At 38.4% G+C, this 16,829-nt stretch overlaps 1 protein-coding gene across 1 annotated transcript in view; it reads right to left on the bottom strand.

Annotated features, from left to right (window-relative positions):
• The window catches only part of UGT8 (UDP glycosyltransferase 8), a 54,771-nt gene extending 38,862 nt beyond the window's left edge, over positions 1–15,909 (bottom strand). Inside the window, exon 1 of the mRNA XM_047090405.1 lies at positions 15,088–15,909. Coding sequence (XP_046946361.1) covers positions 15,088–15,909 — 822 coding nt within the window. The remainder of the gene's footprint in view (positions 1–15,087) is intronic.
• Between the last annotated feature and the right edge of the window lie 920 nt (positions 15,910–16,829).

Genomic DNA, 16,829 nt, shown 5'->3' with positions numbered 1-16,829 from the left:
AATGCTACTGCTATTGATTCTTCTGACTTATGTCTTACTGTCACTAGACCTCCAATTTCAGTATAAAATATTCACTACTTCTAGAAAGGTAATACATTAAATTGCTGTCGGCCATTAACACAGCACTAAACAAATTTCTTAGACTTGATCTTTGCTACTGCTAACTGCATCTGAAACAAGGTGGTTTTAGTAAAAGAATAGGAGATGGGGATTTGGGAACATAAGGCAGTCTGAGCCACAGTTAAGGCTGATTGAGGTGCTACAGAGGTGTTGCTGGCCCCAGGGTTCCGATTAGGGGGAAAGCAAAGCAGAGGGGAAGAGAGCCTTAGAAAGATTCTGGGTGGTGGGGGCTTTGGGCCAGTCAGGCCAGTGGGGGCCATTGCTGAAATGGAGCGAATAAAGAAAGTGAAGAATAGAAAGAGAAATCAAAAGGTCACATGTTAACTATGGCAATTTTTTACTAAGGCTGGCCATATTTTAGAGAAATTATGAAATTTGGTGAAGGGATGATATTGCTAAATTATTCCTAGCAGGTTAAAACATTTTGTTAAAGATTGCCTGCTTTACGTACTCAACACAAATGCTTATTAATGAAACCAGTAATGTGCAAAGATTATTTATTTATGGTTTTCAAACAAAAATGGTATTGTATCAACTCCACTGGGTACGCTTTGTCCAGTTTGATGTTCTAATTAGCAATTCTTAGCATGATTAAATGCTAAATACACAGCTGTGTGAGGCTTCAGCTGGTAGTAACCAGTAGTGCCTAATACTGACTTTTTAAAAGAGAAAAACAAAAGTACTCAAATACTGGATACAAAACTTTCGAGGCCTTATTCAGCTGAAAGAAGCAAAGTTATAAATATAAACAGGAGTTATATATAACATGTTGATAAAGCTAAGAGATGTAGTATTTGTCAACTCTGTAGAAAAGCTGTTTGGACTAAAAGAAAATAAGCCAAGCCAAAGGAACTTACTTGGTTGAGCTCACGTTATGACACATTACATATGGATCTCCATTAAATCATCGTAATTTTTAAAAAAGACCTTATTACTAAGTAAGTCTAGAGAGATAAGCTATCTACTTTGAAACATTATTAAAGAAAACCCATATACTTTTTGAAAAAAAGGAACTTTTCTGTATGCACCTGAAAAAAAGTTGTACATAATCTAGCACATAAATAACCTCACTCTTTCCTAACTTTCTGGTAACATCCAATATCTATAAATAGCTAAAAACCAGTGGAGATTTTTCTATCTCCATAACAGAAGTGACCCAAATTACATGCGTCAGTATAAATTTCTACCCTTTAAATGGTAAAGATCCTGTAAACAGATCTCATTTGAAGTTTTATTTATGAAGCAAATTACCTAAGGCTTAAATGAAAGAACTGTAAGTTGCAAAAAGAAAACCAAATTCACTGTTTGGTAGGCACGGTAATATAAAACAGGTTAGTACTAAGTGCCTCAGATGATTGCTTATTCTGAATCATAGGTATTTCTGACTAAGCCAAGTTTTTATGCCCCTCCCTAAGCTTTGGCAGCATAGAGGACAAAATCCCTCCTTTTAACCTCTCTATATAATATTCAACTAAGCATGTACTTTCCCAAAATGAAATTAAATCTGCAAAGGCCTTAAGCATTTTCTTATTTCAATTTTTGCCTTTCAGAAGAAACACATTTTGCAAAATCTATTCACAAATTATCTACCATAAAAAGCTGAAAGACCAGAATTTTTCAAGTGAGAAGAAACCAATGTATATATATATGGCTTGTGTCCTAAAATTCTCTTTGAGATTACAGTTCAAGAAGAAAAATAAAACTTGTTCAATAAAAGTAGTAATTCAATTATATTCTCTGGGAACTATCTATCATGCTACTGGAAGTCAAAAGAAAGCTGGAGTAGCCATACTTATATCAGACAAACTAGACTTTAAATTAAAGGCTGTAACAAGAGATGAAGAAGGGCATTATATAATAATTACAGGGTCTATCCATCAGGAAGAGCGAACAATTATAAATGTCTATGTGCCGAATATGGGAGCCCCCAAATATATAAAACAATTACTCATAAACATAAGCAACCTTATTGATAAGCATGTGGTAATTGCAGGGGACTTTAACACTCCACTTACAGAAATGGATAGATCATCTAGACACACGGTCAATAAAGAAACAAGGGCCCTGAATGATACATTGGATCAGATGGACTTGACAGATATATTTAGAACTCTGCATCCCAAAGCAACAGAATATACTTTCTTCTCGAGTGTACATGGAACATTCTCCAAGATAGATCATATACTGGGTAACAAAACAGCCCTTCATAAGTATACAAGAATTGAAATTATACCATGCATACTTTCAGACCACAATGCTATGAAGCTTGAAATCAACCACAGGAAAAAGTCTGGAAAATCTCCAAAAGCATGGAGGTTAAAGAACACCCTACTAACGAATGAGTGGGTCAACCAGGCAATTAGAGAAGAAATTAAAAAATATATGGAAACAAACGAAAATGAAAATACAACAATCCAAACGCTTTGGGATGCAGCGAAGGCAGTCCTGAGAGGAAAATACATCACAATCCAGGCCTATCTCAAGAAACAAGAAAAATCCCAATTACAAAATCTAACAGCACACCTAAAGGAAATAGAAGCAGAACAGCAAAGGCAGCCTAAACCCAGCAGAAGAAGAGAAATAATAAAGATCAGAGCAGAAATAAACAATATAGAATCTAAAAAAACTGTAGAGCAGATCAACGAAACCAAGAGTTGGTTTTTTGAAAAAATAAACAAAATTGACAATTATATTCTCTGGAAGAAAATGAATTTTTTGTATTGTGCAAAATAAAACCAAATGATGGTGTGAATTAAAAAAAAAATTTAATGTTTATTTATTTTTGAGACAGAGAGAGACAGAGCATGAACGGGGGAGAGGCAGAGAGAGAGGGAGACACAGAATCTGAAACAGGCTCCAGGCTCTGTGCTGTCAGCACAAAGCCCGACGTGGGGCTCGAACTCAGGGACCACAAGATTGTGACCTGAGCCCAAGTCAGATGCTTAACCAACTAAGCCACCCAGGCGCCCCTGAATTTTTAATCATAAATTCTTATAAGACCAAAACTACTCACCTTAATACTATTTCTAATGATTGCTTATGATTTACTAGAAAAATCAAAGCTTTGCTACATATAAATTGTAAAACTCCTTTGCTATAGCTATCCCTTGCCCATCCTCTGTGAGCCCCCACCTTCATGAACTATTACTTAGACCATACCTACACAGAAAGTCTGCTTGACTTCAGTTCTGTCAACATAACTACACCAGAGATCAAAATGTTTTAAGGATATAAATCTTCGTTTTAATTATGTATGGTGCCTAAAATGTTCTATTCCATATCATCACTGAAGTGGAGGAAACTTAAAAACTAATCCAATCCCGCCCACTGACCTGCCCGCAATTTAATGATAAAGAAATGGGGACCCAGAAAGGTAAAGTGATCTTCCTGAGAACCTCCTTGAGACCTTGAATATATATAATTTCCTGGTTCCCAGTGAGCACTCTTTCAACTTTACCAATGGACCGATGCAGCAGACATAAGAAAATGTTAAAGGAGAGCATAAATTTAGTTTTTTGTTGCTACTTATCTACTCAGTAAACAACTAAAATTGTCCAGTGATGTAGGACCCCTGCATATGTCCCCAACTAACATGTGGAAACACCCAATTCAGCAGTAGTGATAACTGGTGGACTTTCCCTTCTTGAAACACTCATTTCTTAGATTCTAAAACACCATTCTTTCCTGGATTTTCCTCACCTCCCCGAGTTCTTGAAGTCTCGTCTTCCTTTACAAAGCTTGTACATGGTTGAGTATTGTTGGCTCAAACCAAAATCCTCCTTTCTTTTCACACCTCTCTGTAAGTAATTTCATTTATTCCTAATGCTTTAGTTCAGTCTCTTGGAAGATGACCCCCACATTTGAATACCCAGCCCTGACTTTTCCTCTCAGCTCTATGCTCATATCTTCAAAGGTCAGTCTGACATTTGTGCTCATAGATCCCTGGTTTCTCAGATTTAATCTGTCCAAACTGAACGATGTCTTTTCTCTCAAAAACCCGCTCATCCTTCAGTCTTTCCCTTTAACGAAATGCCTTTGACTGGTTACTCTTGCAGGAAACCTGCTGTTTTCTTAGAATCCCCTTCACCCAACTCCACCCCAGTTAATTCTACCTCCCAAATATACTTGGAAACATCCCTCTTCTCACCAGCCCACCACTTCCCTGAGTTATGGCAACATTCACTCAATTGGACCTCATGTCTTCTCTCTCTCCTTCTAACAAGATTTCCCCACAAAGTAACCAGAGCAATTCTTTCTAAAAGAAAATCCAATCACTTTTAACTCACTGAATAAAATCTGAACCCCTTACAGTGTATAAGGGCTTCTGTGAGATGATCTCTGCTCAGCTGTCAATGTTTACCTGAGCCACTTTGCCCTAGCCCCTTGCCTCCTGCTCTTCAGCCTCACTGAACTTTCTCAGGTCTTCAAAATGCACCTTGGGATGATGTGTTCACTGACAGGAATGTTCCCCTCCCGTGGCTGGCTCCAACCTCTCATGAAGCCCTACTTTATCTCCTGAGAAGACGTCTTCGTCTCCATCAGTGCACCCTGATGGGTTTCCTCCACTTTAGTGCTGAAATTATGGATCTTATTAATTTATTTACATCTTTATTAATCATTTCTCCCATCAGACTCTAAGTGGCACAAACAAAGAAACCGGGACTTGCACTTAATACTGCTAGTTCAGTGCCTGGTACATTTAGGCTCTCAGTAAGTACATACCGAATGCATAACAAAATGGCTATCTATTCCTTTTCTGAACGGCCATCCCTTTGTGGTATGCAAAAGCTTCTCACTGCCCCCAACACAAAAAAAGTTCTCAAAGGACCTTGCAGTGAAAAAAAAAAAAAAATGTCAAGCTGGTTTCACTGCTCCTCATGATGGCCTGGAACTGGTAGTCAGGGAATTTATTTAGCCTCAAAGTTTTAGTAATAATTTGTCCCGCCACTTGAGCTGCTTTGCACTGATAAAAGCTCTGGAAATCTATAGCTTAAAAATAATTTCATCTCATTTTTGCAAAATAAATTGGGCAAATACATAAGCTTTTACAACTGGAAATTACATTAATTCAAAAAATATATATTAAGGCCTGTACATGCAGAGTGCTGTGGCACGAGGTATGGAAGTGGGTGGGATATAAAAGAGGAGCCAGGACCTCTGCTCTCAAAGAGTTTTGCTTCCTCCATTACTCTTTCTGAAAATGTTCAGTTTTTTAGAACCTAGTGTTCTTATTTCTATTTTTATTTTATTTTGGAGAGAGAGCATGCATGTGAGCAGGGGAGAGGGCTGAGGGAGAGGGAAAGAGAGAATCCTAAGTAGGAACCAAGCTCAGTGTGGAGCCTGATGTAGGGCTCGAGACCACAACCCTGGAATCATGACCTGAGCTGAAATCAAGACTCCGAGCTCAACTGACTGAGTCACCCAAACAACCCAGAACCTAGTGGTCTTCTTAAAGCGCTACACAAATCAAATATTTTCAACTGAGATTAAAAGAACTTTTCTCTAACTCGAATTAGGGATAGAACAATTTAACAGGCATTTATTAAGTGGTTGTGATAGTCAAAGAAGTGTAAAATCCGGTCAGCTTACTTTGGTAAGTTTATCTTTACTATATCATATATTTGAAAATTTTTGATCTAAAAAGCAGAAGCAAATCAAGGGAAGTAACATCCTCAACATAGCATAAAGGTTTCCTCTCTTGTATCAGAAGACAATTGTCCCGAGAAGCTATCCTGTCAAAAAGCTACCATATGAAATAATCTTAATTATATGTAAATGCCCATTTTAATAAGCACTCTTCTCTGAAGCAAACTTTTCAGGAAAAAGGAACACATGCCTCTCTGTGACCCTCTTTCTTTTCTTCTCTCTCTTTCATATCCCATAGCACTTTTATCTTACAGCACTTTCTATAACGAATGCCTGTTAACAGTCTAATTATATTGGTAGAATCACAACTTTTGAGTCTTCTACTAAAAGTGGTCCCCTGTAACAGCAGTAAGTGCTGCTTTGCAAAAAAATATCTTGACAGAAAGCCAAAGGAAAATGGTGGAGGTACGTGTTTCCCATTCTGGCCCATTCTGTGCCTCATTTGGTAGCACAATTGCTTCTGATTGTATGGAGGGTCTCTTGGGCTGTGACTGCTTTGTGTCCAACGTTTAAAGAATACGCCTTCTTCCACAAATGCCCAGGGTTCTGGTCTGCATAGCTTTGTCATTTTTATTTTGGCACCCAGTTCCTGTTGCTGAGTACAGGCAAATCGCAGGCACTGCGAGCACCTTGCTGCCTCTCCCCTGTGCTTTGTGAAATGATCTTTCTTTGGCACTGTGCTAGGAGGAGTTTCTATACCTCTCTGATTCTAGATGGAATTAGAACACATTCAGGATTAAGAAGTGCCTGAAAAACTCTGTCCCATTACTTCAGTGCCTATTTGTCTTTGGCTGTTTATCCAATTTTCTTGCTATAAGTACCCATTACAAAGTAACCCTCTGTCCCAAGTTGACTCTGGGCATATCAGACAGGAACCAGTATTTTCCTTAAGTACATGTTCAGGATTTGCAAACTTATGAGAGATGCCTTCAAAGTTAAAAAAATAAAGTGGTTCTCATGGCATAAAAATATTTCCTGAGCAAGCAAGCTGACATAAAGACTGCACACTAAAAAATAAATCCTTTCTCATATTTTTTATTTATAGTATGTCAATAATGGGTAGCTGGCATTTATAGAATGCTACATAAAATATACGGCATTCTGCTCACTACTAAATTTTGGATATAAGGCTGTAGATAAGAAAAAACGTGATTTCAGCATATAACTTCTTAGAATTTTAGAAAACAGACATTTACATAATGTGACTTTAAAATCATAGCCTGCTTTGGGGCCCCTGGGGAACTCAGTCAGTTAAGCGTCCAACTCTTGGTTTGGCTCAGCTCATGATCTCATGCTTCATGAGTTCAAGCCCCACATCAGGCTCTGTGCTGTCAGTGCATAACCTGCTAGGGATTCTCTCTCTCTGCCCCTACCCTGCCTGTGCGCTCTCTCTCTCTCTCTCTCTCTCTCAAAATAAATAAAGAAACACTTAGAAAAATAAAATCATAGTCTGCTTTGATCAAATACTATACGCTAACCTGGGATAAAATATTTTCAGAATGTTGTAAAAACAGAAAAAGAAAATAGTGGAGATGAATGAAGAAATAGGGAAAATAGTTGAGGGTATTCATTCTGAAAAGCATAACTAATTATTATTAACATGGTTGCACACGGACATTCTGTTCAGGACTGTGTCTTAAAGCAATGGTTGATAATTCAATAGCATCATCTTAATTTCACAATGCAGAGGCGTAAGATAATAAGCTCCCCATGTGTATAACAGAAACCAGGGCTCTTCTAGTTATTGAAATACACACATACACATTACACAATTTATGCTGAAAACAAGTGTCTAGAAGGGAGAAAACCTATAATGATCACAAAAAAAAATTCCATTCTCATGCCAAATATATTACATAATACAATTAAAATTTATAGATCACACAGCTTGTCTGCAAAGTATGGTTAGTCCTCAGACCAGCAAGCATCAGCATCAGCTAGGAATTTGTCAGAAATTAGTATGCCCATCCCAGACCTACTAACTGGCCAGTCAATCTATGTTTTAACAAGAATGTCATGGCATTCTGATCCAAACAATACTGAGGAACTGGGGCAGGATACAGAGATATTGCAAGAAACCAGGATAAAGACTGGGGTTTGTTGCTTAGTCTGCATTCTAGATCTTAGAAGAAAACCTAGAATTTATTTATGTTTTTAGGTTTCTAGGCTATCCAATCTAATAATCTAGTTTACAGGGTCTGAGTGTGGAGGAGAATCTGGGGAGAGTCTCTGGTTAGAAGGCAGGCAGTCATTTATTCGCCCTAAGCTCTTTTAGGAATGGGAAGCACAGACATAGGAAAATGAACAGGGGTAGAGCCAGCAGGACAGGGGTTAGGGTCCCAACTGCTCCATGTAAAGGTCTGAAAAGCCACAGACAGTTTAATTGAGCCTAAGGAAGCCAGCATTCCCAAGTACCATGAAGCTACACCCTTAATTCTCTTACCCTTGAGAAATGTACCCATCTGCTTCTACTAATTTCTCACAACACTCAAATGGGCTAATGTCTCATTATCTCACTTGTCATTTTCCTTCTATTTCTGTGAGAATGAGGATGAGAAAAGAGGACGAAAGAAAGAGAAATAAACATCCCCAGGACAGGAGCAGAAGGACCACGTGCCAACCCCTAAAATAAGTAGAGGACTTCCTCCACGTCCCCCCTTTGCCCCTGAAACCATTCTATTTGCCATGTGGAAAATAGTAAGTGATAGCGATTCAGCAATTATAGCTCATCTTAATAGGAGCTACTTAATAGGAGCTACTAAAACAATAATAGATGCAACAACTGCCACCACCAGCTTTGCCATGGCTCTCGCACACCAATCCCTCCGAGGTAAGCACTGCCGTCCTCACTTTAATGAGGCTGAATTGCTCATCCAAGAGTCCTGTGAAGGCCAAGATTAAAAGTTAGGGCATTTGGCTGAAAAAGCCCATGTTTTTCCACTTTGCTACTTCTGCCACAAGCCCCAGTAAAGTTGGTACAAAAAATTCCATAAACAAAAGTATGAATTAGGTAGTTTGTCTCCAGTGACACTGAATCTTCAGAAGCTCATGCTCACTCCATCCTCTCTGTAAAAATCTGCACTCAGGAATAGGTCTGGCAAACTCAACTGACAGTAGAGATTTTAATTTCAAAAACAGAACTGTTTGGCTTACAATGAGATGAATATCATACCAAAAACTTGGTACCAACAGCAATTTAATTATGAAAACTGGAATTTGTAAAGATGATCAGTTAAAAAGATTTCCCTTAACACGGCCAGTGTTTGAATTAATATCTATCTACATAAACAATTCTATCGGGCATCCTAAAGCTTAAATACGTAATAGCAGAAGAAGGAAGGTGTTTAAAAATCCTATCAGACTGTGTACCTTCAATTATATTTGGATCTTGTATCATATAAGGAAATCTTTGTAAACCCATAATGCTTACAGAAGCAACTGATAAGCTATTTAAAACTACAGTGCAGCTTAGAAAATTACCATATCAGTAAACTGAACAATAAGTTACTGATGGTTCTAACAGTGCCTGATATACTTCCTGGATAGATTCATTGAGCAAGGTAATCTGGTTTCTTACCACAAAATAAAGACAAAATATATGATCAACCTATAAAACTTTTGCAGTAAATATCTCCAACAACATTTTACATAAATAAGTTCCCAAAGCGAATCTATCACTTCTGCCCAACTATCCTGTGGTAGTGAATATTTAAGCTCAGAATTAGTCATTGGAACTACCTCATTAGTCTCTTTCCAACATTACACTTGTCAATTTCTGATCCCCGCACAGCTGCTAACAGCACAATAGTACTATATAGATGAACCTGTGGTAGTGAATATTTAAGCTCAGAATTAGTCATTGGAACTACCTCATTAGTCTCTTTCCAACATTACACTTGTCAATTTCTGATCCCCGCACAGCTGCTAACAGCACAATAGTACTATATAGATGAAGACATTTTACTAAGTCATTTGTGAGTGATGGCATTCAAAATGAGGAACCTGTAATAAAGGATATATAATTTGATTAAATGATACTTATTTAAAAGTGGGCATTTTAGGGGCACCTGGGTGGCTCAGTTGGTTAAGCATCCAACTTCAGCTGAGGTCATGATCTCACGGTTCATGAGTTCGAGCCCCTCGTTGGGCTCTGTGCTGACAGCTCAGAGCCTGAAGCCTGCTTCAGATTCTGTCTCCCTCTCTCTCTGCCTCTCCCTTGCATGCTCTCTCTCTCAAAAATAAAATAAACATTAAAAAAAATTTTTTAAGTGGGCATTTTAATCAATGTGGTACAATGGTTATAATCCCATCTGTAGCTTTATATTTCATGATAATATAATTTATATGTAACACAGTATTAAAATGGCCGGAGTTTTCCACAACTGCTGTACTCTTGGATCAAATTTGTTAGCACCAGCAACTGTGGTCCCATTTCTCAGCCTAGACACTTCATTCATTATTCGGGAAGTCAGCTTTCCATTACTATATGTAATAGTAAGGAATGGCTTACAGGTGAATCAATGGAAACTGAAAATGGAAAGCCAATGTTTTGCTTCTCAGTTTTATTCTTCTTCTTATAACCTGATCTGCTCACAAGTGGTTAATCTAATGAATCTGTTGTTCAATATCTCATTTTCCCCAAAAGGTTTCTCTGTGAGAGAGTTCTGGCAAATAACAAAATGACAAGCAGTGAGTATTTCACGACCCTGTCCTTGGTCTCAAGCTCTTTCTTATCTCTGCTTATCTCTTATCTGTATCTCTCCCCAGAACTGTTTCCCTAAATTAAAAATGTTTCTACAACTGGTGAATTGAAGATGCCCTTAATACTCCTCGCCTGTCAATAAAGCACCTCTGAGGCATACCAAATGAGTACCTTACCCACCCCAAAACATCTTTCAAGACAGCAAGAGCTGGGCTGATTCGCTCTACTAACCCTGTTCCCCGTGCATATTTGGAACACAGTAGAGGCCATTTAGTTCACCAACTGAGTAATGTATAATGATCTTTTGTCAATATCAATAACATTATGTAGCAATTCTAATTCATTAAAATAACTTAGCTTGGAATGTTTGGTTGCTTAATGGCTGGGATGGTATGTGGACATAAATTAGAAAGAAACAGATAATGCCTATACTATTAACAACACTGTTGGAATAGCTGAAACCTATTTCTTTTGGCAACTATTTCTATTTGATGCAGTTCATTTAATCTTAAACATTCACCGAATGCCTACCATTTTCTGGGTACTCAGGGGAGAAAGATGAATTAAGTAGAGGATCCACCCCCTTTGAGGCATCCACACTCTAGTTACGAAGAAAACCATGTGAAAAACCAATGTTTAAAGTACAATCTATTAAGTGCAAAAACAGTTTGGGACTGTAGAAGCAGAACAGTGGCAGAGATCAGCTGCCTGGCAGGGTCAGACCATTTCATCAATGAGAAATCATTTAAAAATTATCACCTGAAATATGTTAATTTTATTTTATTTTTTTAATTTTTTTTTCAACGTTTATTTATTTTTGGGACAGAGAGAGACAGAGCATGAACGGGGGAGGGGCAGAGAGAGAGGGAGACACAGAATCGGAAACAGGCTCCAGGCTCCGAGCCATCAGCCCAGAGCCCGACGCGGGGCTCGAACTCACGGACCGCGAGATCGTGACCTGGCTGAAGTCGGACGCTTAACCGACTGCGCCACCCAGGCGCCCCAGAAATATGTTAATTTTAAAAACTAGGGTGCACCTAGGTGGCTCAGTGGGTTAAGCATCTGACTTCGGCTCAGGTCATGATCTCATGGTTCGTGGGTTCGAGCCCTGTGTTGGACTCTGTGCTGACAGTTCAGAGCCTGAAGCCTGTGCTTCTGTGTCTCCCTCTCTCTCTGCCCCTCCCCCACTCATGCTCTGTCTCTCTCAAAAAATGAATAAATGTTGAAAAAAATTAAAAATTAATAGACTCTCTAAGTAAATGTATGATTCCTTAGTGGCATTATTATTTCCCACTAATAAAACTGCTAAAAGCTTTAATCACTCTCTGTTAGATATTATTTCATTCACATTTAATACTTAAAGGACCTAATCAAGTAGGGATCTATTTCCACACCCCTTTTCTGCCCAAGGCAAATCTTTTTTTAAAAAAATCTGTATTCATGTTCTCTACCACCCTGCAATGATAGAGTAAGATATAATCCAATCTGGACCTCTTCTCCTTCATTGACACATTTTAAGGACCCATACTCTAGGGAGTCAGGTAGTAAATAATACTGCAAGTTAGGCACATAGCTAACGTGCATTGTTAAATAACTGTATTATCAAGGAACTCAACTGCTTCACTCTATGCTAATAAAACACCTTGTAATCAAAAGCATTTGGACCGGGCTGATTGCTACTATTAAATCTCTAAAGCATAAGTAAGAGTATGCATGACTTAAAATTTGACTCTCGTATTAAGTCCTCACAATCTTTAAGATATCAAATAGTCGAGAAATATTCGTCTCTGCACAGTTTTGTATACACTACAAATGTGTAAATGAGTAAAATGAGTACCAAGAGATGTAGGCATCTTGACAAAATATCTAATCACAGCAAAATAATCCACATTTTACTTGGCTGTGCCACAAACCAGCTGTATGGCCTTGGATGGGACACTCAAATTCACTGAATCTCCTATGTGACAAATGAATGGACTATTCTCTGTATTTTGAGGGGAGAAAAATAAACTAAATTAATGGAACTGAACTAGATGCTCTCTAGAGTTTCTCTAGGCTCAAACATTATGAAAGCTTCTAAAAAGTGTCTTTTAGAAATTTTCTGTAGCCTTTCATCCCAGGTTTTGAAATGAAATCCCACTGTCAAATCATTTCCAGACATCTGGAACACCTAATCCATCCCCAGTGTAAGATACCAAGGCAGTTAACAATTAAGCTGTTATTAGTGAATCATGTGTTCTAAACGGCCACTTGCTGGGCCCTATTATTTTAGTGTCACAACCATGACCTGAAAATAATACAGGCATTTGAGAAACTCATTAACTTGTAGAACCCCGAGGTGCAGTTTATCATATCAGAGAAATCTACTAGAGAAATCCCAGTAGGAACACATGTGTTCCTAAGCATATAAAACCTCACCAGAGTAAGAAATATCTGAAAGTGTAAGACACATCATTCTTCAAAATATTCCCTGGTGAAAAACTTCGTAAGTGGCATACTGAACTGAAAACGGCCCTTCACACTTACGAACTAAGTAAGACACTTTCAATGGGAATAATACATTTACCTAGATCTACATAACACATGCACATACCATAACTGGCACAGCCAAAGTGTCCATTGCAAATAAAAAGCACATCCTTAAAAGAATCATTACAAAACACCCAAAGAGAAAAAAAGAACAGGGAAGCCCACAAAGTAGGTCAAACCAGCATCACCCTAGAAATTATGCAAATCAGAAAACATTTGGAGTAATAATCGTATATAAGGCTCCAAATCCACTCAAAAGATGGTTTAAAAGTAAAATAAAATAGTGAAACTAACAGGCAGAGGGACCCATGGGGGAAAAGATAAGCTTGGGTTATAGGAAAAAAAGAAACATTCTCACATGCTATTGTATGTATCTTAATGAAGGGTAGTGGGTATAAAACAAAACATAAAATATTATTCTGTGCTTATGTAGCTCAAGTTGCTGCAACTCAAGACAGATGTACAGGGACTGAAGATTCATCAGAACATTCCTTTTCATCATGCATTTCTTTTTCAGTCCGAAGGGAGACAGCACCAAAACAGAAACCAAATGGAGCAGGCAGAAGGACAGTGCTCTGGTTGAGAAAAAAAAAATGAACACCGGGAGGGAACAGGGCTCATCTGTGTAATATTATGAATGACTCAGAGTAAAAACAGACTTGCTTATCAAGTCTTGTAGAAGCTACTTCTAAATCTGATTTTAGCTACCTTTAGGAAGAGGAGTTAATATACAACACAGTGACTCTGGCAGAGAATACTTAAGGATTCGAAATGGGCTTGGATAAATTTGTGAATGGCTGAGAAAAGCTGAGGTTAATTCCTATCCTTTATATTTGATGCAGAGAGAACAATTGTGCCCTCACAGCCTCCATTGGCGACATCTGATTGAAATGCTAGGGTGGTATGGGCCACAAATCTGGCAAGTTCTATTTTTTTCATGTTACACGAAATATATCAAGGTGTTATTTATTAAATATACTTCTAATAAATGGATTAGAAAAGCCTACAGGCTGGCTGTATATTCCAACCACATTCTTTCTCCATGAGAAAATGCTGTCCAGTGATTGTCCTTATCTGATGCATATATAAAAATGTCTGGATTTGCTCTTCATCAAGTCCTTAACAAATTTTTTTTGATATGTAGTGATGAGAGCTAGAAATGAGTAATTTAGCACAGTTGTTGTGAGTGGCTCTTTTCAGATTTTCAAGAGTAGAAATAGTTTCAGTAGAGAACAAAATCCTAGAACAACTTGTTGCTTCCTGGTAAATGACATCAGATGCTGAGATTAAATACAGAGAACCAATCTGGGGTTAGGAAACCCTACAACAACAGATATGTGAGCATGGCTCCTGCACGTTTGAGATACCTAAGAAAACACACTGTGATGGAGAAGAGAACACAAGGGATTTACTGACAGCTTAACCAGGAAAAAAGAATTTAGGTCTGACTTAGATATGAGACAGGCTTTGTTCAAGTTCAATCAGTTCCATCTCTGAAATGAAATTGCAACGGGACAGGATTTCTTTAAAAGAGTTATAGTTGCTTACTAAAAATTAGTTGGCTCCCTAGTTTGATGGAAGTTACTACCTCGTTTTCATTGTTGGACTTTCTTGTGGTTGTGATTGCTGAAAGAAGAACCTCTATTTACATGGTCTCCTATTTATTTGAGTTCACTGAACCTAATCTAGATGTGGAGACCTGTAATCTTGCCTCTGGCAAAGAACAGAGGGAACTCTGTTTAATTAAAAGCAAAAAAAACTCACATTCATTAAAGCTAACTATCTAATAACTACATTCTCCTCACACACTATCGTTATTACTTAATCAAAAATAGATTTCCCAGCCACTCTATTGACCATATAGAATGGCCCCTCAGCAGTGTAGAAATGCTCCATCAAAACAGGAACGTGTTCCAGGGGAATGGCATCCACAAAAGAAGGGACCCTGGTAGGGATCTATTGTCTTAACTACTTTTTAGAGCAGCATCGGTTAGCCAACAATAACCAATCCTATCTCTTCCGAAACTCAAAACCGATTAAATTGACCTCTGTATTTAGAAAAGATTACCAAGGAGTTCAGCAAACCTTACTTCTGGTAGTGGGCTGGCCGGTTTGGTTAGGATTCCTCCTACATACACAACATTAGGCAGAGTGGGTCTCGGGAACTCCAGTGCTACATCTGTACACAGCATCCACAGACTGGACCCATGGACCAAGTCATACATGGACTTCTCCGGCAGCAGGTTGTACTTCTGCATTATCCTTTCATACTTGGGAAGAACCAGAAAGCTGACCCCTAATCTGGAAATGAGGTAAACGCCGGTATTTTTCATCCTTTGCAGCAAGTTCATGTGGTCTGTGAGGAGTGAGTTAAACTCCGGGACGTAAGCTAATGGGGCAGGAGCACCCACTTCAGCAGGATACCAAAGGCCAGTTGAAAATACAGCATATTTAACCCCTAAAAGATGCGCTATCACAAATCCACACATGTCATTAGGGTCCACCAGCAGCAGGTCAAACTTTTCCTTTTTTAGACCCTGAATCAGGGCACGGTTGCCAACCATCATATCACAGTTCTTAGTATAGTGATCCAGTATGTCAAACAGTTCGATTGCTGTCAATCTCCCAGAGAAAATATTCCGCATTTTGGACTGCAGGAAAGCATCCGAGGTGGTACTGTTAAAAATCCCTGGGTAGCGCTGGAGGCTGTAATGATTAGATGGTGCGATGTCTCTGCCTTCAGAGAGAAGAAACACTGTACGGTGGCCTCTCTCGTGCAAGGCTGAGGCTAGTGTCTTGAAAATGTACATATGGCTTTCAAACATAATTGGCGGCACGATGATGATTTTGGCAGCCTTCGCTATCCCAACCGCACTCCACAGGAGCACGAAATACGGAGTGTAAGACTTCATTGCTGAAATGACAACCAGAAAAAGACTTAAAACAAAGTATAGTCCTTACCATTCAAAACAAACAATCACAGAGACTTCTTTCAAAGTATTTGATGATCCAATATTTTGTCTAAGGATCACTGTTTAAAAGTATCCTGATATTTGTTCTAATTACCTCTCTATTTTTAAAAGATAATTTTTGTAAAGTACAGAACTGACAGCAAAGCTGACTGAAACTGAAATACATTTAAAATATATCCGTTGCAGAGCACATAACTCCATCAGTAATAGAGAACTAGATACTTACTGAGAACCAGATTTCAGAAATCTGAAATAAAACTTCTATAAGATTGAATGAAAGATCTCTCTTCTTCGAATAATCACAATGAGATATCTATGAAACATTGTTTATCTTCCTTTACATTTTTTTTGATGTTTATTTATTTTTTGAGAGAGAGACAGAGCAGGAGTGGGGGATGGGGAGAGAGAGAGATGGAGACACAGAATCCAATGCAGGCTCCAGGCTCTGTTTGAGCTGTCAGCACAGAGACCAACCAGGGCTCGAACCCACAAACGGCGAGATCATGACCTGCGCCGAAGCTGGTGCTTAACCAACTGAGCTACCCAGGTGCCCCAACACTGTTTACCTTTTAATTGAACATTAATGTTAATACCAGGAAGAAGGGCCAAGATTTTTTATTTCTGAGTGCATCAGCATGTATGTGTCTCTTTAAATCATTTTATCACAGCAGTTACGTTCCCAATTATGACCAAAGCATACCAAAGAAAGATTGTTTTAAAAAATAATCCTTTCAAGTAACAGTTCTATATAAAGGACATTTTTCTACAGGAAAGATTACATTCTATGTGAATTTCCCCTCTATCTAAATACACTTATGTATCCTGGCAGTCTCTATGTAATTTATAGCAATTTGCTAATT

Source organism: Lynx rufus, unplaced genomic scaffold, assembly GCF_022079265.1.
Source record: "Lynx rufus isolate CCGP_SWC_20201006 ecotype Redwood Valley unplaced genomic scaffold, mLynRuf1.p SCAF_3, whole genome shotgun sequence".
Lineage (NCBI taxonomy): Eukaryota > Metazoa > Chordata > Mammalia > Carnivora > Felidae > Lynx > Lynx rufus.
This window is presented reverse-complemented; position numbering and strand designations above follow the sequence as displayed.